Source organism: Mustela putorius, unplaced genomic scaffold (genome assembly GCF_011764305.1).
Source record: "Mustela putorius furo isolate JIRA1106 unplaced genomic scaffold, ASM1176430v1.1 tig00000228_pilon_pilon_pilon, whole genome shotgun sequence".
NCBI lineage: Eukaryota > Metazoa > Chordata > Mammalia > Carnivora > Mustelidae > Mustela > Mustela putorius.
In genome coordinates, this window is record NW_025421322.1 from 478,976 (window position 1) to 505,494 (window position 26,519).

At 40.3% G+C, this 26,519-nt stretch overlaps 1 protein-coding gene across 5 annotated transcripts; it reads left to right on the forward strand.

Annotated features, from left to right (window-relative positions):
• The first annotated feature begins 252 nt into the window (after positions 1-252).
• Positions 253-26,519, forward strand: NDUFAF6 (NADH:ubiquinone oxidoreductase complex assembly factor 6). 5 transcript variants are annotated; one of them, XM_013064528.2, is made up of 9 exons: positions 254-488; positions 7,331-7,430; positions 9,051-9,173; positions 12,602-12,658; positions 16,981-17,083; positions 18,121-18,254; positions 18,682-18,783; positions 23,640-23,696; positions 26,376-26,519. In XM_013064528.2, the coding sequence occupies exons 1-9, from the start codon at positions 292-294 to the stop codon at positions 26,502-26,504; spliced, it is 1,002 nt and encodes a 333-aa protein (XP_012919982.2). In that variant the 5' UTR covers positions 254-291; the 3' UTR covers positions 26,505-26,519. The 5 variants fall into 5 exon arrangements, with proteins under 5 accessions (XP_044933887.1, XP_044933888.1, XP_012919982.2 ...); XM_045077954.1 differs by having other exon boundaries at positions 353-488; positions 7,331-7,434; XM_045077952.1 differs by lacking the exon at positions 12,602-12,658 and having other exon boundaries at positions 253-488.

A 26,519-nucleotide genomic window follows, 5' to 3' on the forward strand; every position in this document is an offset into this window, starting at 1 on the left:
AAGCTAATAAACTGTCAAATACCATATTCTCTATCCTCCTACCTCGATAAATACATTTTCAGAAGGATCTGGAAGGAAGGCGGAGAGCCGGGGCGGAGTCCACCGGATTTCGGCGGGGTTTTTCTGGAACCCACAGGCAGAAGAGCGCGGCGGCGGCCCAGATGCAGAGGACCACAGCGACACCTGGCTCCGCTCGGAGCTGCGTCCCCTGGCCTCCCGGCCCCCGCGGAGAGGCGGGCACGTGGACCTGCGGGGGCGTGGCGGGGTCGAAGGGCACGCGGCGTCGGTGTCATGGCGGCCTCCGTGCTGCGCTCAGCCTGCGGCCCGCTGCGGCTCGGCGTTCCCTGCCTGTGTCGCCGCCGACCGCCCCGCAGCCTGTGGGCGCGAGCTCGGCGGCTCCCGGGGCTCGTGGGGTCCTCGCGGAGCGTGGCCGCGGCCAGCGGAGCGGGCGCCTTGGGTTCCGACCGCTATTGCATGGAGCTGCTGCGGTGAGCGAGCCCGGCTTGCCCCGGCTGGCGGTCGGGGGTCTGCCCGAGGGGGCCCGGGCGGGCGCGGCGGGACTCGGGGCTGGCCCGGGCGAGCGGACCCCATTGCCTTCCTGCGCTCGGGTTGGCGGGGAGTGAGGCCACGGGAACTTTCACGGCGGTCACAGAATTGTGGCAAAACTCCTTCGTCTGTCACCTTGACTGAAACTTAATTTTTACCTAAACGTATTGCATGCATACCTTCTTAAAAATCTGACAGACGACTTTTAGCTAAGTGAGCTCTTACGTGTCAGGCACTATGCAGAGTTCAAGAGATTTACTTATCTTCGTTACAAATTTTTTTTTTCTTCGTTACAAATTATTGAGGCAAAAATGTAGACCTTATCATTGAGGGTTTTGAGGATTAAAGCATTTAGAACAGGGCACAAAGCAAGGGCCCAGTGAGTACAATATAGGCCATTATTATCATATGTAATGGGTGAGGATATGAAGGTTTCGAGAGATTAGGGAATTTGCCTGAGATTCAGTAGAATAGTCTCATCAAGTCAGGGCCTGGTGACAATTTTGTTCACCCTGATAACACCGGAATGGCTTGGCACATGGAATCAGGTCACCAGGTGACCCAGGGGATCTGGGCAGGCTCCTGCCTTGGAATTGGGCCTGATTGCAAAGACCAGTGGCTTAGGACCTGCTGCCCTTCTGCTGCCTTTCATTTAAAACAGTGGTGAAATGGGGCACCTGGGTGGCTCAGTGGGTTAAAGCCTCTGCCTTTGGCTCAGGTCATGATCCCAGGGTCCTCGGATTGAGCCCTGCATCGGGCTCTCTGCTCAGTGGGGAGCCTGCTTCTTCCTCTCTCTGCCTGCCTCTCTGCCTACTTGTGCTCTGTCAAATAAATAAATAAAAATCTTCTAAAAAATCTTAAAAAAAAAACACACAAAGCAATTAAAAAAAAAAAAAAAAACAGTGGTGAAATGTTCAATGTACCTGGTCTTAACTTCTGAGAAGTGCTAGAATAATTAAGCTACCTTGGATTTGACTAGGCTAATAAATCCAATGTTTTTGAATTTCATTTTAGCAAAAGGTTGCATAACACAACAGAATTCCCATGCATTTCAAAATTTTGTTTTTAATCACTTTTAAAAATAACGTTCCAGTCCCACTCTATTTATTACTTATAACTGAAACAACATAACAGTTGTGGAAATCAGAGCAATAAGAACTTGTAAAAGCTAAAACTGCCAAAAAGTTGTATTCATTTTTATATATTTAATCATTTTTTCATGATAAAAAGACACAAGTTGCCAAAATGTTTACCACCCATATCCACTTGTCCAGTGCAATTTTTTTTAAAAGATTTTATTTATTCATTTGACAGAGATCACAAGTAGGCAGAGAGGCTGGCAGAGAGAGAGGAAAGGATGCGGGGCTCGATCCCAGGACCCTGGGATCATGACCTGAGCCAAAGGCAGAGGCTTTAATCCACTGAGCCACCCAGGCGCCCCGTCCAGTGCAGTTTTTGACACTTGTAGTATCCTAACTTCCCTATCTGGAGGTGAATACTCACTCTTCCTAACTTCTTTTTTCTTTTTAAGATTTTATTTTCTTTGAGAGAGAGAGAGAGAGTGAACGAGAGAAAAGAGCATGAGGGGGTGAGGAGCAGAGGGAGAGGGAGAAGCAGACTCCCTGCTGAGCAGGGAGCCTGATGTGGGGCTTGGTCCCAGGACTCCAGAATCATGACCTGAGCCGAAGGCAGACACTTAAACGACTGAGCCACCCAGGCACCTTCACTCTTCCTAATTTCTTATGTATTATTACATATAAGTAATAGTACAATCACTATATTACATATAATATATATCACTACATATATGTAATAATATATCACATAAATATTATTACACATATACTAGTGTATTTATATACACACACTATATATGTAGAAATAGATATACTACATACATGTAGTCATATATTACATATACTACATACACATACTACATGTATGTTGTAATATGACTACATGTATGTGGTATATCTATTTCTACATATATAGTGTGTGTGTGTATATATACACACACACTGTGTATATACAGTAGTGTGTGCTTATATATATGTATATATAGTGATCATACTTTTCTTCCAGTAATAGTCTATGGTTATCACATGATAGTTTTCTCAAATATATATTTACAAATGGGCAGATACTTAATCTCTCCATATAGGTATTTGAGTGGGATGGACACCTTTGACTCTAGTGATTTACTAAAAAGCTTGGATTTTACAGGCAGACCTCGTCTGAGTTTATTAATCCTAGGTCCATCATTTGAGAAAGTTACTCACATTAAGTTTCAGCTATTTCCTCATTTGTAAATTTCTACTACTTTATAGCCTGGTTATGAGGGTTAAATGCAATGATGTACAAAAAATGCTGTCACATAACATATGCACAATAGTAGTTTTAAAATAAAAACAAAAACTTGAAAGAAAGATTACAATTTCTAGCTTCTGACTGACCATTAATGTTTGCAGGATTTGACTTCTGAAATGATCTGGGTAGGGTTGTTAGGGGCATGTATGTTATGTAAGGCCTCCAAATACTGAAAAAGATACCAGGCCAGAAGTTCAGGTTAGCCAGCCAGAGCTCTGCTAGGAGGCTAGGTTCTTGGGAATATCTCAAACCTAATTTACATAGGTTTCTTGGGGGTATCATTTTGAGGAACCCCAAGGCTGCCTCAGGCCTTGGGATTAGTGCTACAAGGAGGTAAGGAGGTGTTAGTGGTGATGTCTGAAAGTGTACTGTTCATTCTCCCGCAGCCTCACTGGGGAACCACCTTTTTGTGACTTGATGGCACAGGTCTATGGAACTAGAACTAGCACAGCAGTCGTAACACCAGATATGCTTATCTTTCATATGTCTGTGTCTCTCTATCAGACCTGAAAGTCTGTACCTATCTTCAGTGTCTAACACAGTGCTGTCTCATAGTGGGGACTGGATAAATGTTACAATGAATGAATGAAAATGAAAGGTTCTTGGCCCCGTTGCTGTATAAAACCATCATAGTATGGAATTTCTCACTATCTGGAATAGTTCTCCAATAACTGGACCTTATTTGGCTACTTAAGATACCCTTGTCTGCCAATAATCAGAATTTATAACAGTGATCCTGAGTGATGAAGAAATGATTAAATATTCAGTGTACCTTGCTCAGTATAAAGAAGTTGGTAATATTGTTTAGAAAAATTTCCACCACCACCCCCCCAAAAAAAAGAAAGAGAAAGAAAGAAAAAAAAGAAACCTTACAGGGAAATACTTCTCTGCGTAGAATATCTTATTTCCCAAAGGTTGTTACCATACTAGTATGTCTTCATTTTTCATTTTGCTATAAGAAGCCTGAAGAACTTCACATATTATTTTTAGGAGATATGAAACAGGTTGGTTATCAAGCCTCATTTTGCAAATTAAGAAATAGATATGGCAGTTATCATTTCTGTCAATTACTTGAATGGAAATAAAAGATTGTGGTCTTGATTCCAAGTCACTATTTTCTCACTGTTTCATATTAACATCCTACTGTTTTAAACAATTTTGAAGTTCAGAGACTTTTTATATTAAAATTAATTTTTAAAAATATATCTGTATGTATGTAAGAATATAAATTATAGAGCTGTTTTGCCCACACTGTCCATTTTGCAGCTGTAGCCACTTATGGTGAAATTTTTTTAGTAGAGCTATTTTGTGATAGCACAGTTACTTGTCATTATTGCTTCCTTTTGTCTATGTGGAAGTTGGAGGAAATTGTGAGGGTTGTGGCTAGAAGAGGTTTAACTTCTCTGTTAGGCAGACAACAAAATGTGAACCAGTTGAGGAGCCCCTGGGTGATTCAGTCAATTGAGTGTCCAAGTCCTGATTTCAGCTCAGGTGGTGACCTCAGGGTGGTGAAATCAAGTCCCATGTTGGGCTCTGCACTGAGCATGGTGCCAGTCTGGGATTCTCTCTCTCTCTCTCTCCCTCTGCCCCTCCTTCCTTCTCACATTCTTCTTCTCTGTCTCAAAAAAGAAAATTAAATTGACAAAAAAGTGAACCATTGAAATGTGGGAGTAGCGTGAATTTCAGTACCTAAACTCCATAGAAGGAGGTTGGACCCTCTTTATTTAGATTACTGTTTTATAGGAAATAATGTTTTAATAAAGTTCCAATATATTATAGTGAGGTAGCCTTGTTGATAGGCAGTCATCCTATGATGTATAGAATAAGGATACTATTAAATTTTTTTTTAAAAGATTTATTTTATTTTTATTTTATTTGACAGAGAGAGATCACAGGTAGGTAGAGAGGCTGGCAGAGAGAGAGAGAGAGGGAAGCAGGCTCCCTGCTGAGCAGAGACTCGATCCCAAGACTCTGAGATCATGACCTGAGCTGAAGGCAGCGGCTTAACCCACTGAGCCACCCAGGCGCCCCAGGATACTATTAATTTTTTAAAGATTTTATTTATCTATTTGTCAGAGAGAGAGCGAGCACAGGCAGACAGAGTGGCAGGCAGAGGCAGAGGGAGAAGCAGGCTCCCCACCGAGCAAGGAGCCCAATGTGGGACTCGATCCCAGGACGCTGGGATCATGACCTGAGCCGAAGGCAGCCGCCCAGCCAACTGAGCCACCCAGGCATCCCAATAAGGATATTATTTTAAACTTTATATCTTGAAGTAATTTCAAATTGATATAGAAATTACAGAGATAGTACACAGAGTTCCAATATACTCTTCATCCAAATTCCCTCATTGTTAACATTCTGATCCCTTTGAGAAAAAGATGTAGACATGATGCCCCATTACCTCCCCTTAATATGTTGGTGTGTATTTTTTTTTAAGATTTATTTATTTATTTATTTTAGAGTGAGCAAGCTAGAGAGAGAGTGTGTGTGTGAGTGGGAGAGAGGCAGCGGGAGAGGGAGAGAGAGATTCTCAAGCAGTCTTCTACCAGGTGCAGAGCCTGACATCAGGCTTGATCCCATAATCCCAAGATCATGACCTGAGCCAAAAGCAAGAGTTGGTCACTCAACTGACTGAGCCACCCAGGTGCCCCTTGGTGGCTATTTTTTAATATGCACAAGGGTCCTCTTTCACGTAACTACAGTACAACCATCAAAATCAGGACATTAAAATCAATCCAGTATTACCACTGGATCTACAGACTCCATTCAAATTTTACTGGTTTTTAGTTATGACTTTCATACATGCAGGATCATATGCTATATTAGTTGTCAAATCTCTTCAGTCTTCTCCAGCCTTGAACAATTTCTCAGTCTTTCCTTATCTTTCCTGACCTTGACAGTTTTTTCAAGAGAACAGGCCAGTTACTATGTAGAATTTTTCTCAGTTGGGTTTATTTAATGTTTCCTTGTGATTTATACATTTTTGGCAGGAATATCACAGAAGCGACGCTGTGTTTTTCTCAGTCACGTTTCAGGAAGTACATAATGTTGAGTATCTTATTTCTGTGGTGCAAACCTTTTATTACTTGGTTGAAAAGATATCTTTTGGGTTTCTCCCCTATAAATTTAGTTCATAAGAATGTTAATTAGTATTTTTTGTATTTTTGTGTATTTTGTGAAGAGATACTTCACAGGATATATCAACATTCTGTTTCTGTCAAACTTTCACCCATTTTAACATTTTAAGACATTTATTGATGATTTTTGACTGATTGATAGTTATCAAATGCTTATTTAAAAATTTTTCAGCATGTCTTCTAGATTTATCAGAATTATCAAATAGTACAATTGTTTTTTTTAAGATTTTTATTTATTTATTTATTTATCAGAGAGAGAGAGGGGGAGAGAGCGAGCACAGGCAGACAGAATGGCAGGCAGAGGCAGAGGGAGAAGCAGGCTCCCTGCTGAGCAAGGAGCCCGATGTGGGACTCGATCCCAGGACGCTGGGATCATGACCCGAACCGAAGGCAGCTGCTCAACCAACTGAGCCACCCAGGCGTCCCATCAAATAGTACAATTTGGCATTGTACTATTGTCAAGTTTTTCCTTCTCTTCCTAGTCATCCATTCTTTTATATTGGTATGGGCTTATGGCATTCTGTTACATTCTGTTACTCTCATTGTTTTTGTTTTTATTTTTTGTTTTTGATACTCAGATTGTCCCAGGCTTTGTCAGTGAGAATGTCAGTGTCTTTGTCATTTTGAAAAGTCCCTCCACTCTGAATATTTCATTACTTTCTGTCCAAGAAGATGTTTCTGGCTTATCTTGGACTTAGTCCCACCTGGACTTAGTCCCTCCTCCAATGAGCCCTAGTTTCTTCTAGTGAAGAATGATATTTAGAAACCAAAGATCTAGGTGTTAGGTGTGTTCTCTGATACTGGGTGCATGGGGAGTATCATTGCTCCTAGGTTCCGTCAGCAGATGCTGCTGGGAAACCTAAGTGTATACCCAGGCACACAAACCCACATGCTCCATATTACTTTATGTTTTTATGTCCTATCTGTGTATTAAAAACTGTGAGTTCATACCAATATTTGCTGGTATTACTTTCTTGATTTCTACCTCAGTAGGTCATTTGAATTCTTACTAAAAGTGATTCTGAAACAATAAAAATTATAAATACTATGTAAATCCTAATAAATTAATGGAGATTATTTCTTTTTAACTGTTCTGGGATTGGGGCAATTACTTTTTTTGTAATTTTAAAGAAACAAGTATAAAATATAAGAAATTTCAGGCCTAGTTTGAATTGAAACTCTTTTTTTTTTTTTTTTCCAGTTACTTCTAGTCAGCATTTTTTGTGTGTACAGTTTAGGAAGTGAAAAGTGACTTGTTTTTTTTCGCCTGTTTGTTGTAGGAAACGAGATTATGAAGGCTATTTATGCTCCCTGCTGCTCCCTGCAGAATCCAGAAGCTCTGCTTTTGCACTGAGGGCCTTCAATGTGGAACTGGCTCAGGCTGGTATTAAAATACCTTAAAAAATTATTTGCAAAAATGGTGATATAATGTGTTTAATGCTGAACCATAAAGAAATACAGTTATATGTTAGATGTGCATAAGGTCTCTGCTGGTGATTTCTTTGTCCCACTATTTAGGTTTACCAATTCAATTCCAGACATAAACTAGCTAACAGACTTAATGTTTATCATGATATCAGGGTTGTAGGATTGAGCCCCTGGGTAGGGTGCCTCGCTGAGCGTGGAGCTACTTACTTCCCCACTTGCATGCATGCGCTCTCAAGAAAAAAGAGAGAGAGAGAGAGAGATTACTTAGTGAGTGAATGAATGAGTTTATCTAAATGTACATATAATAAAATTAAATTTTTGTGGTATACAGTTCTCTAGGTTTTCAGACATGCATTGAGTCATGCATTCACCACCATAGTCATGAAAAAAGAACAGTCAACCCCCCAAAATTCCCTCATGTGCCCCTTTGTAGTCGGCTGCTTCCCTCTCCCATAGTCTTTTGCATACCCTTCTCGTTCCATTATAAGAGCTCTGAGCATGCAGAGCATGAGATAAACTACACTTTTTTAAGCCACAATTTCTCTGTTTGTAAATGGGTATGTTTGTGCGGGTTTGTGGTGAGGACTGTGATCACATAATCTCTGGGACAACATCTAGCAAAGGGCTGGCACTCCTGGACATTTGATACATGTTACTTCCTTCCCTGCTTTAATCTAGAAAGCCCCTGGTTCTGTTTCCTAGGTTTATTGCCAGACTTGGAAATAATTTTACCATCACTAATCCAATGAAGATTGTTTTTCTTCTCTTCCACTTATTTTAAAACACTTTTCTATTATGGAAAGCTTTGAACATATGTAGAATTAGAGAGAGTAGTATAATATACTCCCATAAACCCATCACCCAGCTCCACCAGGTACTAATTTATGGCTAATCTTGATTTTTCATCTCTATCTGCACCTATCCCCTCCTCACCTCTGTTTTTTTGAAATAAGTCTCAGATAAATTTTTTTTGTAAATATTACAGTACGTATCTCCAGATGATAACTCATTAAAAAGTAACTATAACACCGTTGTCATACATTAAAAATTTAAGAATTCCTTAATATCATTAAACATCCAGTATTCAGATTTTTCCCAGTTGTTTCTTTCTCTTCAAATCAGGATTCAGATAAACTCCACATACAGCAACTGGTTCCTCTATCAAATTTCTTTTAATGTTTCCCCCCGAATATGTTTTTTTCTTGCAATTTCTTTCTTTCTTTTTTTTTTTTTTTAAGATTTTATTTATTTGACAGACAGAGATCACAAGTAGGCAGAAAGACAGCAGAGAGAGAGGAGGAAGCAGGTTCCCTGTTGAGCAGAGAGCCTGATGTGGGGCTCCATCCCAGGACCCTGGGATCATGACCTGAGCTGAAGGCAGAGGCTTTAACCCACTGAGCCACCCAGGTGCCCCTAATGACAACAATTTAATTTATATATAGTTTCAAAGAAAAATTAAATGTATAGAATTAAACTTGGTTTTTGGCTGAATTCTGTGATTATGCAGTCACAGATACTGATTTTGAGTCTGTGAAGAGTGCCTTTACTAAGGTATTTGAACTCTGTTTACAGGTTAAGGACTCTGTCTCTGAGAAAACAATTGGATTGATGAGAATGGAGTTTTGGAAAAAAACAGTGGACGACATATACCGTGACAATCCACCCCAGCAGCCTGTGGCCCTCGAGCTATGGAAGGTAAAAAACAAAAACAAAATGCTACTTTTAATTTTTAAGTGTTATTTGAGCAAAAAAAAAAAAAAATTTTTTTTAAGCATACCTTTTGATGCATACAATTTGGCTAGTGGTGATAGGGAATCTATCCTGAAAATAATCTTAGGCTCATGTAATGTTCAGAGTTCTGTTAGTTTTGACAGAGGAATTTAAAATATCTGCTAATAGTTTGCACAGATCTTCAGTGAATTTCTTTATTAAAGGAGAAAAGAGGAATCTGGTCTCTTTGTGTTATCAATTATATATTTATTTTCCACATATTCGCTGTAGAAATTAAACCCCACAGATTTTGAAGCAGTGGCAGGTTAATAGTTCTGTCTGCCCAGCAGCTCCCTTTTCTAGTACTCCAGTCCATACTGTGGGCTGTTGAAAAACACACACTGATCTTTGGCGAAGGGAGACTTGCCCTCACCATTGTCTCCACCCAAATATAAAACTGCCTTTTTGAGTCTGATAGAGTTGCATATTCACTGATGAATCTGAAGTATTAGAGAATGGAAACCTATGGGCTAGAGAATTCTTTGGAGAGTTAGATGTATCTAGCGAATAGTTTCACATGGATCCTTCATTCAGGAGCAGCCCTGCAGAGTCTGGAAATATGCTACACCATGATTGAAGGAAGGGAATTAGGTGTCTTTTGTCATGGCTCTGTGTTCCCACTGTAGTGTCATGAGTAGGGAAAGATAGGTTCTGTGACGGAACCACTGAACAGACCTGACAGGGGTGCACCTCTTCTCAGGTCTGCGCACCAGCAGAGGCAGGCCCCGTTCCTGGGCCCCCGATTGACTTCACAGAGCCTCAGTAAGGATGGAAAGCCAGGCCCCCCGAACCGGGGACTGAGAAGAAAGAGTGGATGGGAAGCTGTGAGTATTAGATTAGTTGTTTACCTCTATTCATCTCACTTTAAGAACCTCCACCTTGGTGCCTCCATTTAAAGAAAAGTTTCTCGAAAGCCCAGAAAAACGATGATTTTACACGCAAACGTCACTGCAGTGGGGGTTCCTGCTAAGACTTGCATCGAAGGTCCTGGCCTTTACCTGGAATTATCGTGGAAGACCAGAACTTCCCTCAACACAAATTGATCTTGTTCTTGGCCTCTCTTAAAAAAAACCCAGAAGACGTATCTGAATTGTAGAATGTTTACACACGTACCAATTTGTCCAGTTTTAACAGCTGCTTGATTTTGGATGATTGCTGTTGGCCAGCTTTCTGATATGATCAGTAGTGAGGTTAATGTGAATATTTGAAAGAAGCAGGGAGTGTACAGAGCGGTGGTCCCCATTCATGTCCTCTCCCCCTCCCCATCTTGCTGGAGCATATGCTTATGGGACCACTGTCCAGTAAAACTTTCCGTTGGTTCTTTGGAGAGGGTCAGGTTCTTTTGGAAGATCGGATAGGGAAAGAGTGACAGTGTGTTGTTCAGAGAGCACTTTTCTGCCACAGTGATTCATTGGTGCTTTAAGGGTACAAAATAGTTGCATAGCTATAATTCCATATGTGTTTCATATGGACTCTTTCATTTCTCTGTGTATTAATGTTAGTTGCAGTTTGAATTTATAGCCAAAGTTGTTATTCTATTTGGCTTCTGTTTCCAAAATTGTTGATACTTTATTCAGCAGATTTTCTGCTTCATATTAAATACCTGTTTTTTACCTTGCTCTCTGATTTCCTCCAGAATTAGACAGAAGAATTCTATTTTGTGGTCAAGGAACTGCAGCTGGTATGGGTTTAGCCTTGAGTAAACAGGAATCTGACTTTCAGAGGTTAAATATTTCTTGAGTACTTTATGTACCAGGAATGGTGCTTGATGGTGGTTGCACAGATCAGACATGCCTCACTCCACTTAGACACATAAAAAATAAAGCAGTATTAGGATTCCGTAATGTTTTTGGTTTATGGGTCTTTGGCCATAATACTGCAAAGGTGACATGTTCTTCTCAGGTTGTCATGTCTGGAGGCACACTTTGTCCGTCTGTCCTTTATTGGCATTGTTAATTTTCATCACATGGTCAAGGTGTTGCCTGTTTTTCCCAATCTATAATTATAATTCCTCTTACAGAGTAACTGACTTTAAGACGATGCATGTATCCTGCGCCTCCCCCGTTTCTTCCTAAACTTAGCATTTGTGGATGGTTCTTGCTGATTCAGTCTTGTGACAGTTGCAAAATGATAATTTCCAGATTCTAGCATGCTGTCAACATTACTGATTGGCACTTCACATTCTACCATAAGAAAGAGCCCTCAACCTCCTATGTTTGTTTATTCATTTGTTTATTAATTATTGCTACAAACTCATTAATTATTTTTTCCATAGTTTATAATTCATTACTATATTTAATTATTTTGGTGTTCAAGCTGGCCCAGATTTGGACAGTAGAACCCCTTTTAGACTGGCTCCTGTGTCCTTTTGATGTGTACCCCATACTTTGGGGGGCACTTTCTATTTCCAGCACAGTAAAATATTCTGGGATCTCCTTGAATCTCCCTTGCCCCAACTCTGGAATCACACATTTCTCCAAAGCCTCGTTTCCTTTGGGAGGGATGGGCCTGGAGACCATGATCTAAGCACTAGATGTGCTTTTTCCTACCGAGTGTCTTTGCTAAGATAAAACTGTGCCCTGTGGATTATTTTCTTTAGACCTTTAGTTATACTTTCCATATTTGGAGAAGTGGTTATTTTCACTAAGTAGGATTTTCATCCTGTGGAAAAAAGTTTACATGAGATAAAGAAGCATAGAAGTCAAGACGCATCATGTAACAGAAGCTCATATTTAATTCATGTTTTGTTTTTGTTTTGAAAGTGCAATTGTTAAATTACTAATAGCATAAGAAAAAAAGTCTAGTGGAAATGTTCTGGATGTATCATCTGTTCTTGGAAATGTTTTGAAATGTTTTCTAGGGACATTTTCTTTTCCCCTGATATTTCTTTAATATGGCTGTTTATCTGGTGATGAGTTATTACAAATGTTTCCTTACCTAGTTTTGTACTTGGTATGTTTATGTATTTATTTGTTTATTTTAAAATAAATTTGTTTATTTATTTATTTTAATAAACATATAATCTATTTTTATCCCCAGGGGTACAGGTCTGTGAATCGCCACGTTTACACACTTCACAGCACTCACCATAGCACATACCCTCCCCAATGTCCATAACCCCACCCTCTCTCCCAACCCCCCTCCCCTCAGCAACCCTGTTTGTTTTGTGAGATTAAGAGTCCCTTACCGTTTGTCTCCCTCCCAATCCCATCTTGTTTCATTTATTCTTCTCCTACCCCCTTAACCACCCCATGTTGCATCTCCACTTCCTCATTGGTATGTTTATTTTATTCAGGTCTGCTGAAGTCATTTCTAGTACTTTCTAAAAATTTACAACACTGTTGTTTTTTTAGGCTGTCAAAAGACATAATCTGACCAAAAGATGGCTTATGAAAATCATTGATGAAAGAGTAAGTTGAAATTGCTCAGGTTGTAAGTGTTTTCTTCCTTTTTAATCTGTAAGCTAATTCGTCAGGGAGGAAATGTTATAATATGTGTGTTATATTTTGGAGGAAGGCAACTTTTAGAGGACTGTTCCCTTTTGTCCATTCTCCCTCACTGCCTATCACCCACCTCAGCCCCCTGCCTCCGTGTCTTGAGTCAGACAGGCAAACAGAAGCACCAGGCAGAGGCATATGTGTGCACAGCCATGTGCTACTGTTTTGTGGTTTTTAGGTTTTTTTTTTTTTTTAAATGGAAATGTTCAGACTTATACAAAAGTAGAGAGAAGAATGTAATATACTTTCATGTATCTGTAACCCAGCTTTAGCTAGGAACACATGTCCACTCTTGTTTCATCTATATTCTACCAACTCCTCTCATTAAACTCTAGGGATTATTGTAAAGTCAATCCCGGATAGCATATTAGTTGATCTGCAAATATATATGTATCTTGAAAAGATTTAAAAAATGCTTTCAGGGGCGCCTGGGTGGCTCAGTGGGTTAAGCCTTTGCCTTGGGCTCAGGTTATGATCTCAGGGTCCTGGGAAAGAGCCCTGCATTGGGCTCTCTGCTCAGCAGGGAGCCTGCTTCCCCCCTCCCCTTCTGCCAGCCTCTCTGCCTACTTGTGATCTCTCTCTCTGTCAAATAAATAAATAAAATCTTTTAAAAAAATGCTTTCAGGAAGCGTACCGACAATAAATGATCATACCTTAAAAAATGACAGATAGTTCCTTAATACCATCCAAACTTAAGTAGTCATGCACATACCTTTATGTACACCCAGTATTTGGATCTCTGTCCAGATAGTAGAGGAAATAAAGAAAGTCTGATGGTTCTACAGAATGGAGTACTATACTGGATTCTAAGAACTGAGTTCTAGGTCCAATGAAGCATGCAAATTGCTGTCTGTCCTGGGCCAACTTACGTAATCTTTCTGACACATTGCTGGCTCAGTGTCCTCATCAGCCTGATATTCGTCACATACTGTTGACATGAACATATGTTTAGTTTATTTGGATACAACCCATTAATATCCATAGGCTATAGTAATTATATTGTAAGCCAAAATGGGAGATAATTATTCATCATTTAAAAAAAAATTGCTCAGCTGGCCTACAGCATTAATTGGCACTAAAAAGATCTGTTTTTCCCGTGTTTTCTGTTTTGTTTGTTTTTTTAAGATTTTTTTATCTTAGAGCACATGCACGAGTGCGTTTGAGGGGGGAACGCAGAGAAAAAGGAAGAGAATCTCAAGCAGATTCCCCACTGAGTGTGGAGTTTGTGTGTTTGGGGTAGGGGGGCTTGATCTCATGACCCTAAGATCATGAGATTATGACCTGAGCCAAAACAGAGTCAGAGGCCTAACCAACTAAGCCACCCAAGCCCCAAAGGTGTTTTCTGTTTTTATGAGGTAAAGACAGAGAATTCAAGACAGAGATAACTTTTTGGTTTAATGGAAAATGACATTTGGCATTTGTAGGGAGGGATGTACAAAAGACTGGAATCAGTCTCCCACATTGATCTTTAAATTCAATGCTGTCCCTATAAAAATTCCAGATGCTTTTTGGCAGAAACTGACTAGCTCATCCTGAAATCCATATAGAAATGCAAGAGACCCAGAATCACTAAAACAATCTTGAAAAAGAAGGAAGTTAGCTCCAAAGTTAATAGTCAGATTCAGGGGTAATGGTGTGACATAGACATATAGATCAATGGCATAGAATTGAGAGCCCAGAAATAAACCCATATATTTATAGTTAATTGATTTCTTTCACAGGGGTGTGAAGACAGTCCAATGGGGAAAGAATAACCATTTCAATAAATAATGCCAGGACAACTGGATATCCACGTGTAAAAGAATGAATTTGGATGCCTATTTAACACCATGTACAGAAACTAACTCCAAATAGATCAAACACCTACATGCAAGAGTTGAAACTAAAACACTTAGGAAAAAACATTGGCATAAATCTTTGGGACTTCAGGTTAGGCAGTGATTTCTTCGATACAATACTAAAAGCATAAGCAACAAAAGAAAAAAAACCGAGGTCATTTGACTTTAACAAAATTAAAAATTTCAAGAAAGTGAAAAGGCAGCCCATGGAATTGGAGAAGGTATTTATTTGCAAGTGATAATATTTGATAAGGTACAAGTATCTAGGGTATGTGAAGAACTTTTATAACTCAACAATAAAAAGACCAATAACCCAGTTTAAACTTGGGCAAAGGATCTGAGTAAACATTTCTATAAGGAAGATCTACAAATGACTAATAAGTAGCTAAAAGATGTCAGCATCTTTTCATTAGGGAAATGCAAATCAAAACCAGAATAAATGACGCCTTTACACTCATTAGGATGCTGTAATAAAAGAGAGGAACAGTAACGAGTGTTGGTGAGGATGTAGAGAAATTAGAGACCTTCATGCAATGCTCATGGGAATGGGAAATGGCGCAACCGCTTTGGAAGAACAGTTTGGCGGTTCTTCAGAAAGTCAGACACAGTTACCATTGACCCAGCAGTTCACTCCTGTATTTGTACTCAAGAGAAATGGAAATGTGTGTGCGTACAAAACTTGCATGTGATGTTCATAGCATTATTCGTAATAGTCCAAAAGTGGGAAAAAGTCTGTCAATGAATGAATAAAAACATAATGTTTTTATCCATACAATGGAATATTCTTAATAAAGAATCAGGTACTGATACATGGCTCCAACACAGATGAACCTTAAATCTACTAACTGAAAGAAGCCAGATTAAAAAAAAAAAAAACTATGTATCACATCCCTGCATTTTTTAAAAGGATTTTATTTATTTATTTGAGAGAGAGAGAGAGACAGTGTGTGTGTATAAGCAGGAGGGACAGGCAGAGGGAGAAGCAGACTCCCACAGAGCGGGGAGCCTTGTGCAGGGCTCTATCCAAGAAACCTGAGATCATGACCCGAGTTGAAGGAGACGTTTAACCAACTGAGCCACCCAGGTGCCCCATGTATCATTGCATTTTTATTAAATGTCCAGAACAAACAAATCCATGGAGACAGAAAGTAAATGAGTGGTTTGCTGGCAGATGAGGGAAGGGGGAAATGGGAAGTAACTGCTTAATGGATACAGGGTTTCTTTTTGAGGTAGGGAAAACATTCTGGGATTAGATCTCTGTGATAATTGCACAACTTTGTGAAGGTACTAAAAACTGAATTATACACTTGAAAAGGGTATATTTTATGGTATGTGAATTAAGTCTCAACTTTTAAAAAATGTAAAAGATTGGACTAGACATAAGTTTTTCCCCCTGGGATAATTGCTGGTGCCATTTTCTTCTAAAACAAACAAACAAACAAACAACAACAAAAAACAGGAGGGAAGGGTGTATTTCCTTAGCAATAGAGTCTTTGTAAATATTATAAAAGCAGCAGCCAGATGTTCTTGCTCTGAGATTTACATTTTTCTGTTTCTGGAATATAGTGTGATCAGGTAACATAATCATCCCTGTTACTTTATTGAACATGGTTTCTTTGGGGTGGGATCTGGTTATGATCTCCTTTCTTTTTCTAGGCATCTTTTTTATTAATAATATTGACTTGGCAGTTAAAATGTATGGGTTTGAATCCTCACCCCACCATTTACTAGCTATGTGACCTCGGACATATTGCATAATATATTTGTGACTCGGTTTCTTTATCTGCAACATGGAAAAAGCATTAATCCCATATCTTTTGGGAGGAGGTTTTTAGGTTTAAGAAGATAATGTCTAAAGTGCTTAATGAGAACTCAGTTAAGTTTGTTTCTCAGTATTCCTTGGGCTTTCAAAGGAATTAAAAATTAAGCTAACCACATGGCTGTAGTGATTGGTGCATTGACATTATTCCCAAGGTATTATTTTGAGGGGTGATTTGTAAGTATTGAATGTGTAGGACTTTAATATTTTAATTTTATTTTAATCTTATTGTTCACTAAATAATAAACAATTTTTAAAGTTCTTTTTTTAGTTCTTTAAGGCAAAAAAATGGTACCTTTTCTTTATAAAATATTGACAATTTGGGGGCACCTGAGTGACTCAGTTGGTTAAGTGTCTGCCTTCAGCTCAGGTCATGATCCTGAGGTCCTGGGATTGAGCCCACATTGGGCTTCCCTCAGCAGGGAGCATGCTTCTCCCTCTCCTTCTGCCTGCCACTCTGCCTACTTATACTCTCTCTCTGTCAAATAAATAAATAAAATCTTAAAAAATTTTTTTTTCTAAAAAAAAAAATACAGTAACAATTCATCAAACTTTATTTCCATTTTGTTTGACTATAGGAAAAAAATTTGGATGACAAAGCATATCGTAATATCCAGGAATTGGAAAATTATGCTGAAAACACACAGAGCGCTCTTCTTTACTTAACACTAGAAATATTGGGTGAGTCTTTTTTCTATTTTTATATTCTCTTTTTCAAAGAAAATACACTTCAGACATGACTTTCATAATTTGGCAGTCTGGTCAGTGTAACACCGAAGTTTTTCTTTGTACCACCGATAAATGAACAGTTTTTTCTTTATTCTTTTATTCCCCGAAGAGGGGGAATATGTAGCTTTCTTTGGAGTACAGACTAATCAAAATATTCAGGATCTCATAAAAGTACTTTAGCTCCTTCATGGGAATGCTGTAATTAATACTCTGGTAATCGCAGATGATTTTCCTTTTTTAAGCGCCCCCTACAATTTGAAAGGCCTGGGGCCCGACTCTTCCTTCCCTGTGGATAATACTTCCCCACGTTTAAAAAAAAAAAAAAAGAGTAGAAAATATAAAACTGCATTTCTCAAAGTTTTTATGAGATTTTTCTTTTTCTTTCCTCTTAAAAATAAAAAAAACGAATTTAGATACTTCTCATCTGACTTTAAGTTGGTGAAGTCTTCTTGTAATGAGGAAATTATTTTGACCAAAGACAATAGCCTCTCTTTTGAAGGAGGTCGTATATCTTTCTGTCACCCTAAAGGCATAACACAAGTCCGTATTGAGATTCCCAGGCCTCTTCGGCCTGTGTACCCAGGGACATGTTTGCCAACACAATGAAAGGAGGGAGCAAAGAGCAGAATGTTTGTCAAGCGTATACTTAAAACGAGGTCATATGGAAATGGCATTGAAAGGAAGAAATGGAAGACTTGTAATGTTTTTCCAAGACAGCTGATTAAAATTCCAAATGTGTTCTCGGTGTGCTGTAGTCCAACGAAGACTCTTTTATTTAAAAGTTGAGATTTGGAAACCTGTTCAGTGGTAAACAGTCAGCTTGTTTTCATGCCCAATTTTGCTCAAATAAGTACTGTTTTTCAGATATAAAACACAGGATCAACACCTGCTTTTCCATGTGTAAGTGGTCTCTCCAAGCTGCTTCTATTGTGTTGTTGTGCATTTATGGAGTAAAGAGCAGCCCTGTCGCTCAATTTCTGAACTTGTAGGTGTAAAGGACATTCATGCAGACCATGCCGCGAGTCACATTGGAAAAGCCCAGGGCATTGTGACTTGCTTAAGAGCAACGCCCTATCATGGAAGCAGAAGAAGGGTGTTCCTTCCCATGGATATTTGTATGCTGGTAAGACCGTTACTTGTTTCCTCTCATGATTTACCTCGGGAACTTGGGGAGGGCCATGGCCTCTTGGTTCTTTGCTTCATCTATTCAAGTAACCTCTTTGAAACGAATGCTGATTGCTTTTTGGATCTGGTTAGCAAGTCAGAATTTTATCAATCAGGCAGTTCGGTCCACAATGGATTCATGTGTTTGTTTTCTTGCTTGTGTAATTTTGTTCTACCTGCAACAGTGGTGAACTAACATCTTGTTGCATATTCTTCCTAGGAGTGTGTGTGTGTATGTGTGTCTGTATACACACACATGTGCATATACATGTATTTTCAAAACAGAATAGGCATTATACTGAACACACTCTCTACCACCTGTTTTTCTTGAACTAAGTTAAAGTGTGCCTTTAGATTCCCAATGTGATATGTACTTTCCCACCCAGCATGGTGTTTCCCAAGAGGATTTTCTACGGAAGAACCAAGATAAAAATGTGAGAGATGTGATCTATGACATTGCCAGTCAGGCACACTTGCACCTGAAGCATGTAAGTAGCCTCTCGGCCAAACCATGTAAGAGATGACCATGTCTAGACATGGCCGTTCTTACGGACTGGTTGTTGTCCCCAGCCTTTATTCTGTTTCTCACTGAAATCCCAGTAGATTTATCTCAGGGCCTGTTGTGAACTCGCTCTTGCTTTTTACGGTCCCCCTTTCTCCCTCTCAGTGGCTGAACCCATCCTTCCTCGCTGAGCTCCTGTCTGCTCTGTGCACCCGCCAGCTCTCGCTCCAGGGGGCAGGGTGTGTGTCTCTGCCTTGCAAGGGCTGGTGGCTCCTTTCCCGGGAGCTCATGTCCTCAGCATCCGCAGCTGGCCTGATAATTCGCCCCCTTTCTGGGCAGCCTGTGGACCCTTCCATGGCATTTCCCCCTCCCAGTGAAACTTTTGTGAGTAAGTGGTTCACATTCATGGTTCCCTCCAGGCCAGCATCACCGTGGCACTGTTCATCGCGCCATCATTCACCCCTCCTGCCCACCCCAGTAGGAAGCCCTGCTGAATAATCCTCTTGCCACATTTAATGGGCACTGAAAATTCTCATTCATGTTAACTCTTTCTGCTTTTGGCACCACACACATTTTTTTCTCCTTGAAACTTTCTGCTATCTTTTCCCCCTTGGTTCTCTGACTTGGCTCCTAAACTGGTTCCTGATTTCTCCTGCATACCACTTTCGGTGTTTCCTAAAGGTTCGTTCTTCATGTTTTCTCACACGGTGATTTGTCTTCTGTTGACTCCCTTGCCCCTCCTTTTTTTTTTTTTTTCTTTTTTTAAGATTTTATCTTTAAGTTATCTCTGCACCCAATGTGGGGATTGAATTCACAACCCCGAGATCGAGACTCTCACGTTCCACTGACTGAGCCAGCCAGCAGCCCCCTGCCTTCTTGAAACTGTGTCCTTCATTCCAGCAATGCTATTCCTTCCTGATTCTCCTGAAACTATTCCTTTATTTTAGTGGCTCCTGAAAACTTGGTTGAAATTTCTATTTCCTTGATTCTCATGATGCTATTTCTTCCTGGTTCTTCCTGTGAACCACCTCCTACCTCTGCTTTTTTTCGAGCTTCAGTAGATCCTAAATACTTCTCATTTACCTGCAAATCTCAGGGCCTTTGTTCTTGTTGTTTATCTGCCTGGAAGATGTTCTCCACCCTTCAACTCCTTCACCCCCCCAACCCCATAGTCAGTATTAAATATGACCTTATCAGAAAGATCTTTCCTGGCCACCATGTCTAAAATAGCATCCTCCCATTCTGTCACCCTCAGTCCCTTTACCTGCTTAGCACTTTTCACTGCCTGACATACTAAACGTTTCTTTAATGCCTTCCCACCTCATAGAATGTAAGTGACTTTGTTTAGTTCTAAGCTTATTGCTTCATCTAAATACTTCTCATTTTTTTTTTAAAGATTTTATTTATTTATTTGACAGAGAGAGATTACAAGTATACAGAGAGGCAGGCAGAGAGAGAGAGAGAGAGAGAGAGAGGGAGGGAAGCAGGCTCCCTGCTGAGCAGAGAGCCCAATGCGGGACTCGGTCCCAGGACCCTGAGATCATGACCTGAGCTGAAGGCAGCGGCTTAACCCACTGAGCCACCCAGGCGCCCTTATTGCTTCATCTAAAGTGCCTGGTACATTATAGGCACTCAGTAAATATTTGTGAAATAGTAAATAGGTGGTCAGATTGTAAGCTTTCTGAAGGCAGATAGTCCATCTTAATCTTTTTAAAAAAAATTTCCTGAAGCACAATTATCTGCCATGACAGAGATCTAAATAAAATACATGGAACTTTAGGTGAGACATTACTTAAAATTAGCAGAGTTTTAGGTAAGATCTGAGAACACAACAGAATCATAAAAGCAGGAAAGCCCTGTGTTGGAACCTGAATAGTCCCAGTTGATGGACACTTAAGGCACCCGAAAAATAACAGATTCCCAGGCCGCACACCCTGGAGATACAGTAAATCTGGGATGGGGCCAGGAATTAAAATTTCCAAATGATTTTAAACAGCCACGTTTGAAAACTACTAGTTTGCAGGTTATGTGAACTAGGACCCTGGAAAACAGGTTTGGAAGGTCGGCTGAAGAAAGAGTATGGAGTTTGGGAGGCTTTTGATAGGCACTGGAGGATGGGAGACAGGACGGCAGACTCTGGAACGGGAACTTACAGTCCTAGCCCTGCAGTTTACTAATCACGTGATCTTAACCCCTGTGCCTCAGTTGCCTCCTCTGGGTAGAAGGTCATATCAGTACCGAACTCAAAGGGATGTGATTTGGATAAATAGAGTTAGCATGTATAAAGACTTTATAACTGTGCCTGGCATATCATAAGTGACGTGTTTCCTCATTGTCACCATCAAGTAGAGCAGGGACAATAGTGCTGGACATGAGAGAACCTGGCCAGCAGTGTTTGAGACGAATCTGAGAAGTGGGAGATCAGTTAGGAGGCTTATTGAGGACAGAGAGAAAGAGGATCTGACTTAGAGATGGTAGATGTGTATACCGATTTATACACACACAGCAGAGGTGGAATCAATTAGACTCGATGACAGACTGGGTTGTGGCAGGATCGGAGAGAGGGAAGGCTGTGGAATTCAAGTTTAGGTAGTGATGGTGCCATTCAGAGGCTACCGTGACAGCTGGTGCTGATAAGTAGCCTCTGGACCAGCTGTTGGTCATCACTGAATTTAAGGGGATTCAAGAATATTTAGGGAGAGCGGCTATTGAAGACTGCTGGATTGTGACTTTGAAGGGAGGCCAGAGCTAGAAATAGAGATTTGGAAGTCATCCACATAGAAAGCCTGTGGTTAACGCTCTAAGTGTGGATGGTATTGTCCCAGGAGAATGTACATCTAGACATGAGGACCAGGTGCAGACCCCGAGGCCCACCTCTGCCTCTCAGGTGGAAGGAGTAAGGGCCATTTATTTGGAAGGAGAAGGAACTAGTGATCAAAGAAGTAGGTGCACTAAGAATCAATCTCTTGGAATATCAGATAAAGGACTAGTGTACAAAATCTATAAAGAACTTAGCAAACTCAACACACAAAGAACAAATAATCCAATCAAGAAATGGGCAGAGGACATGAACAGACATTTCTGCAAAGAAGACATCCAGATGGCCAACAGACACATGAAAAAGTGCTCCATATCACTCGGCATCAGGGAAATAAAAATCGAAACCACAATGAGATATCACCTCACACCAGTCAGAATGGCTAAAATCAACAAGTCAGGAAATGACAGATGCTGGCGAGGATGCGGAGAAAGGGGAACCCTCCTACACTGTTGGTGGGAATGCAAGCTGGTGCAGCCACTCTGGAAAACAGCATGGAGGTTCCTCAAAATGCTGAAAATAGAACTGCCCTATGACCCAGCAATTGCACTACTGGGTATTTACCCTAAAGATACAAACGTAGTGATCCAAAGGGGCACGTGCACCCAAATGTTTATAGCAGCAATGTCCACAATAGCCAAACTATGGAAAGAGCCTAGATGCCCATCAACAGATGAATGGATAAAGAAGATGTGGTATATATACACAATGGAATACTATGCAGCCATCAAAAGAAATGAAATCTTGCCATTTGCGACAACATGGATGGAACTAGAGCGTATCATGCTTAGCGAAAAAAGTCAAGCAGAGAAAGACAACTATCATATGATCTCCCTGATATGAGGAAGTGGTGAAGCAACATGGGGGCTTAAGTGGGTAGGAGAAGAATCAATGAAACAAGATGGGATTGGGAAGGAGACAAACCATAAGTGACTTAATCTCACAAAACAAACTGAGGGTTGCTGGGGGGAGGAGGGTTGGGAGAAGGGGGAAGGGTTACGGACATTGGGGAGGGTATGTGCTTTGGTGAGTGCTGTGAAGTGTGTAAACCTGGCGATTCACAGACCTGTACCCCTGGGGATAAAAATATATGTTTATAAAAAATAAAAAATTAAAAAAAATGATATTGGGAAAACTGGAAAAAAAAAAGAGTCAATCTCTTGGAAACCGAGGGAGGAGAAAATTCTAAGAAAGGGGAGTATTAAAATTTTGCGTGCCGTAGAGAGGTTGAAAAGATGGGTATGGTGCTTTAAGTAAATTGTGAATGATCTTGAAAAGAGCCATTTTAATAGACAGGTGAGGGTAAAACCAGAATGCGGGGGTCAAGATGTCAGGGAGTAGAGGTGATGTCTGACAATATAAACGAAGACCTGTAGACAGGAGTGGGCTTGGTGAGCGCAGGATGATGGGCTCGGCGTTAGTGGGTCACGGCTTCGTAGTCAGGGGTCCTGGTGAGCCATGTGGGATAGGTGAGGACGGAGCCAAGTGTGGAGGCCTTGGAACTCCGAAATGAAGACACAAGACTTGGTATATCAGGGAGTTAAGATAAAGAACGTAAAAATAAAACAGTAACTAAGGAAGTTCATTTGGCAAACTGTATGAACTGATGAGAGGTTGAGAGTGCAGGCAGAAGATCACTTAGGAGGCTCTTAAATTCCTGTAACCGGGAGATGCCACGATCTAAGCTAGGGCCGTGTGGGGTCTCCTGGATGCGAGTACTTCTCCCCCCACCCCTCACTAGAGAGCTAGGGGGCCAAAGTGGTAAGATGTTATAAGGCAGCTGGAAAAGGCCAAAGCCAGTCCTCAAGGAAGAATGGGATTCTTATTAAAGTACTTTTTCCCGAGTCCTTTAGGCTTAAGAAATTAATTTTAGTTGGCAAGAGAGCTATTTTCTTGCCTTTGAAAGAGGCCGTAGCCATGTTGTTAAACTTCTAGTGTTGCTTTGTGATCACTTTCAGAGGCAGAGTGTTTATTTCCAGAAATATCTACATTTGAAGCCAGTTTCCTTTTGTCCTCCTTTGTAGGCTAGGTCCTTCCACAAAAGTGTTCCTGTGAAAGCATTTCCTGCTTTTCTTCAGACGGTAAGTAGATTCACAGAGAAGGCTGTTTAATTAGTGGAACAGATGTGCATGATCTCTTTTTCTATTTTGTAAGGTTCCCCATGCGGTTCTTTAGCATGGGATCTTTGTTTTGCTTCCCTCCCTTCTGGTGGGTGTTGTTCATTACTTTCTGCTTTTGGTGACAGCCATGCCTGTGATTCTGGGGCATGCGAGGGGAGTCACCAGACTGCATAGGTCTGTAAGGGGTGTGTGTGTGTGTGTGTGTGTGTGTGTGTGTACACCATTAGCCAGACTTTCCTTTGGGTCAAACCCTAGTTTGTGAATGTCCAGTGGAGCTCTGATTTTGAGGTCAGATTTCATCTGTATTTTTTTCCAAGATTTATTTATTTAAGTGTCAGAGAGGGAGAGAGCATGAACAGGGGGAACAGCAGGCAGAGGGAGAAGCAGGTTCCCCACTGATCAAGAGCCTGATGTGGGACTCAATCCCAGGACCCTGCGATCATGACCTGAGCCGAAGGCAGATGATTAACCAACTGAGCCACCCAGGTGTCCATCTGTATTTTAATGGGTTTTCTTTTAATTATAAAAACTACATTCTCTGAAGGAGAGAACACTCCCCTGTAATGCCGAGACCCAAACATAGCCACTGCTTATTCTAGTCTTTGCTTTTTTTTTTTTCCAAATATTTTATTTATTTATTTGACAGAGAGAAATCACAAGTAGGCAGAGAGGCAGGCAGAGAGAGAGAGGTGGAAGACCCAAACATAACCACTGCTTATTCTAGTCTTTGCTTTTTTTTTTTTTTCCAAATATTTTATTTATTTATTTGACAGAGAGAAATCACAAGTAGGCAGAGAGGCAGGCAGAGAGAGGCAGGCAGAGAGAGAGAGAGAGGTGCAGGACTCGATCCCAGGACCCTGAGATCATGACCTGAGCCAAAGGCAGAGGTTTAACCCACTGAGCCACCCAGGTGCCCTCTTTGCTTTTTCTTTAATGAATTTTTGTGTATAGATGAAATCACTCTTTATATGTCATTGTCCTACTTATCAAGCATCTAGCCACATTGTTAAAAATATTCACAAATACACTATTTAATGGCTATATAATATTCTATCATGTGCTGGTACCTCAAGTTCATTAACTGTTCCTTATAATTAGATATTATAAACTATTAAAATGAACGTAGAATTCTTAGAGATGGAAGGTTGATCACAAAATATTAACTATTGGTCACTCAACGTTACAGAATGTTATGAATAACCTGAGCTCTTTTTTCCAAAAAAAAAAAAAGAAAGAAAAAAGAAAACATGAAAGTACACTAAAATATCTTCAAAGTTTTTTATTTCATTCTCTTTAAAAATTTTTAATATTTGATATCTACAAATGAATGTGGTTTATCTACGTATGTGTGTACATTATAAAGCACAACGCCACAAACACCCATGAGCTCAACACCCAGTCCAGGAGTGAGACGGTCACCATCAAACCACAGTTGTGTTCTTTCCCCCATTTCATCCCCTTGCCTCTGCCTGCCTCCAAACAGCTCTCTGAATTTTGAATTTATTATTCTGTTGCTTTTATTCCGAAAGGGTTCTTCCCCGTTTTATATATTCCTAACCAACATGTTGTTTAGTTTTTTGGTTTTGAGCTTTATAAAAATGGGTCATACCTGTTTCTGTCTAGGTCACACATTTCACCGCGGTATATTTCATTGTGTGAATAGTGCTTTTTTTTTTTTTTTTGTCAAAGACCTGGATTGCAGATTTTTTGCTACTACGACACAGAGCAGATGTACAGACAGACAGTGCACATGTCTCCTGTTGTACATATCTATAAGTTTAGGGTTTAAAACATAGATGCTAAATTTGTACGTACACCTGTCTGTCTGTGTGTCGGAAAAGAGTCTGGGAGAAAATACAATCCCTTTTGTTGTCTTCTGGCTCATCTGTATATTCTGGCGAATCCCTAGCGGGACTTCTGTGGGATCGCCCAGCTTGTCCTGCTTGGACACTAGGGGGAGCTGTGCACACGGACGGAGAAGGCAGGAGTGGTCTCAGGATTGTGCCGGGCAAAACTAAGTGGCTCTCTCTTCAATCAAGTTATTGCAATAAACTTAAAATGTACAGATTAATAAAAATAACTGAAAACCATAAAATAAAGAGGATTGCCCGTTGCTGCTGTTTTCCATCCTGCTCCCCAACCCTCACGAAAGCTTAATGAAGTTTTGTGTGATGGGGGAAGTATGGGGTTACATGGATAGGGAACCTGAGGTGGTTCTCCCAGGTTGCAGATTGTTTTCTAACAAGAACATAGAGACCCATTAAACTTTTCCACAAAGTAATTTTTTTTTTACAAACAACTTAAGCTTGTCCTCATGGCACAATGCATTTGTGCAGGCAGGAAGGGGGCGGCGGTGGTGGCGGTGGGCGGTGTAAATTATAATAAATTTACATTCTATAAGTTATGACCAGAATTGAGTTGTTATTTCTAGTACTAGCTCTTTGGTCCTGTTTTACTGGTCTAATAGAAACTTCTTAGATGTCTTTTCTCTCTCCCTTTTAAAATTCTCATTTAGATTCTTAGTACATGGAAGACCATCTCAGGGAAACTAAAATAGCCTTAATATTTAGACCTTTTCTTTAATTTCTTTAAAAACGTTAATCATTCTGTGACCTCATGACTATTACTCTCCTTTTCCAGGTTGCCCTGGAGGACTACTTAAAGAAAATTCAGAGGGTGGATTTTGACATATTTCACCCATCTTTACAGCAGAAGAATACGTTACTTCCATTATCATTGTATATTCAGTCATGGAGAAACAGATATTAAAATAATTTTATGGCA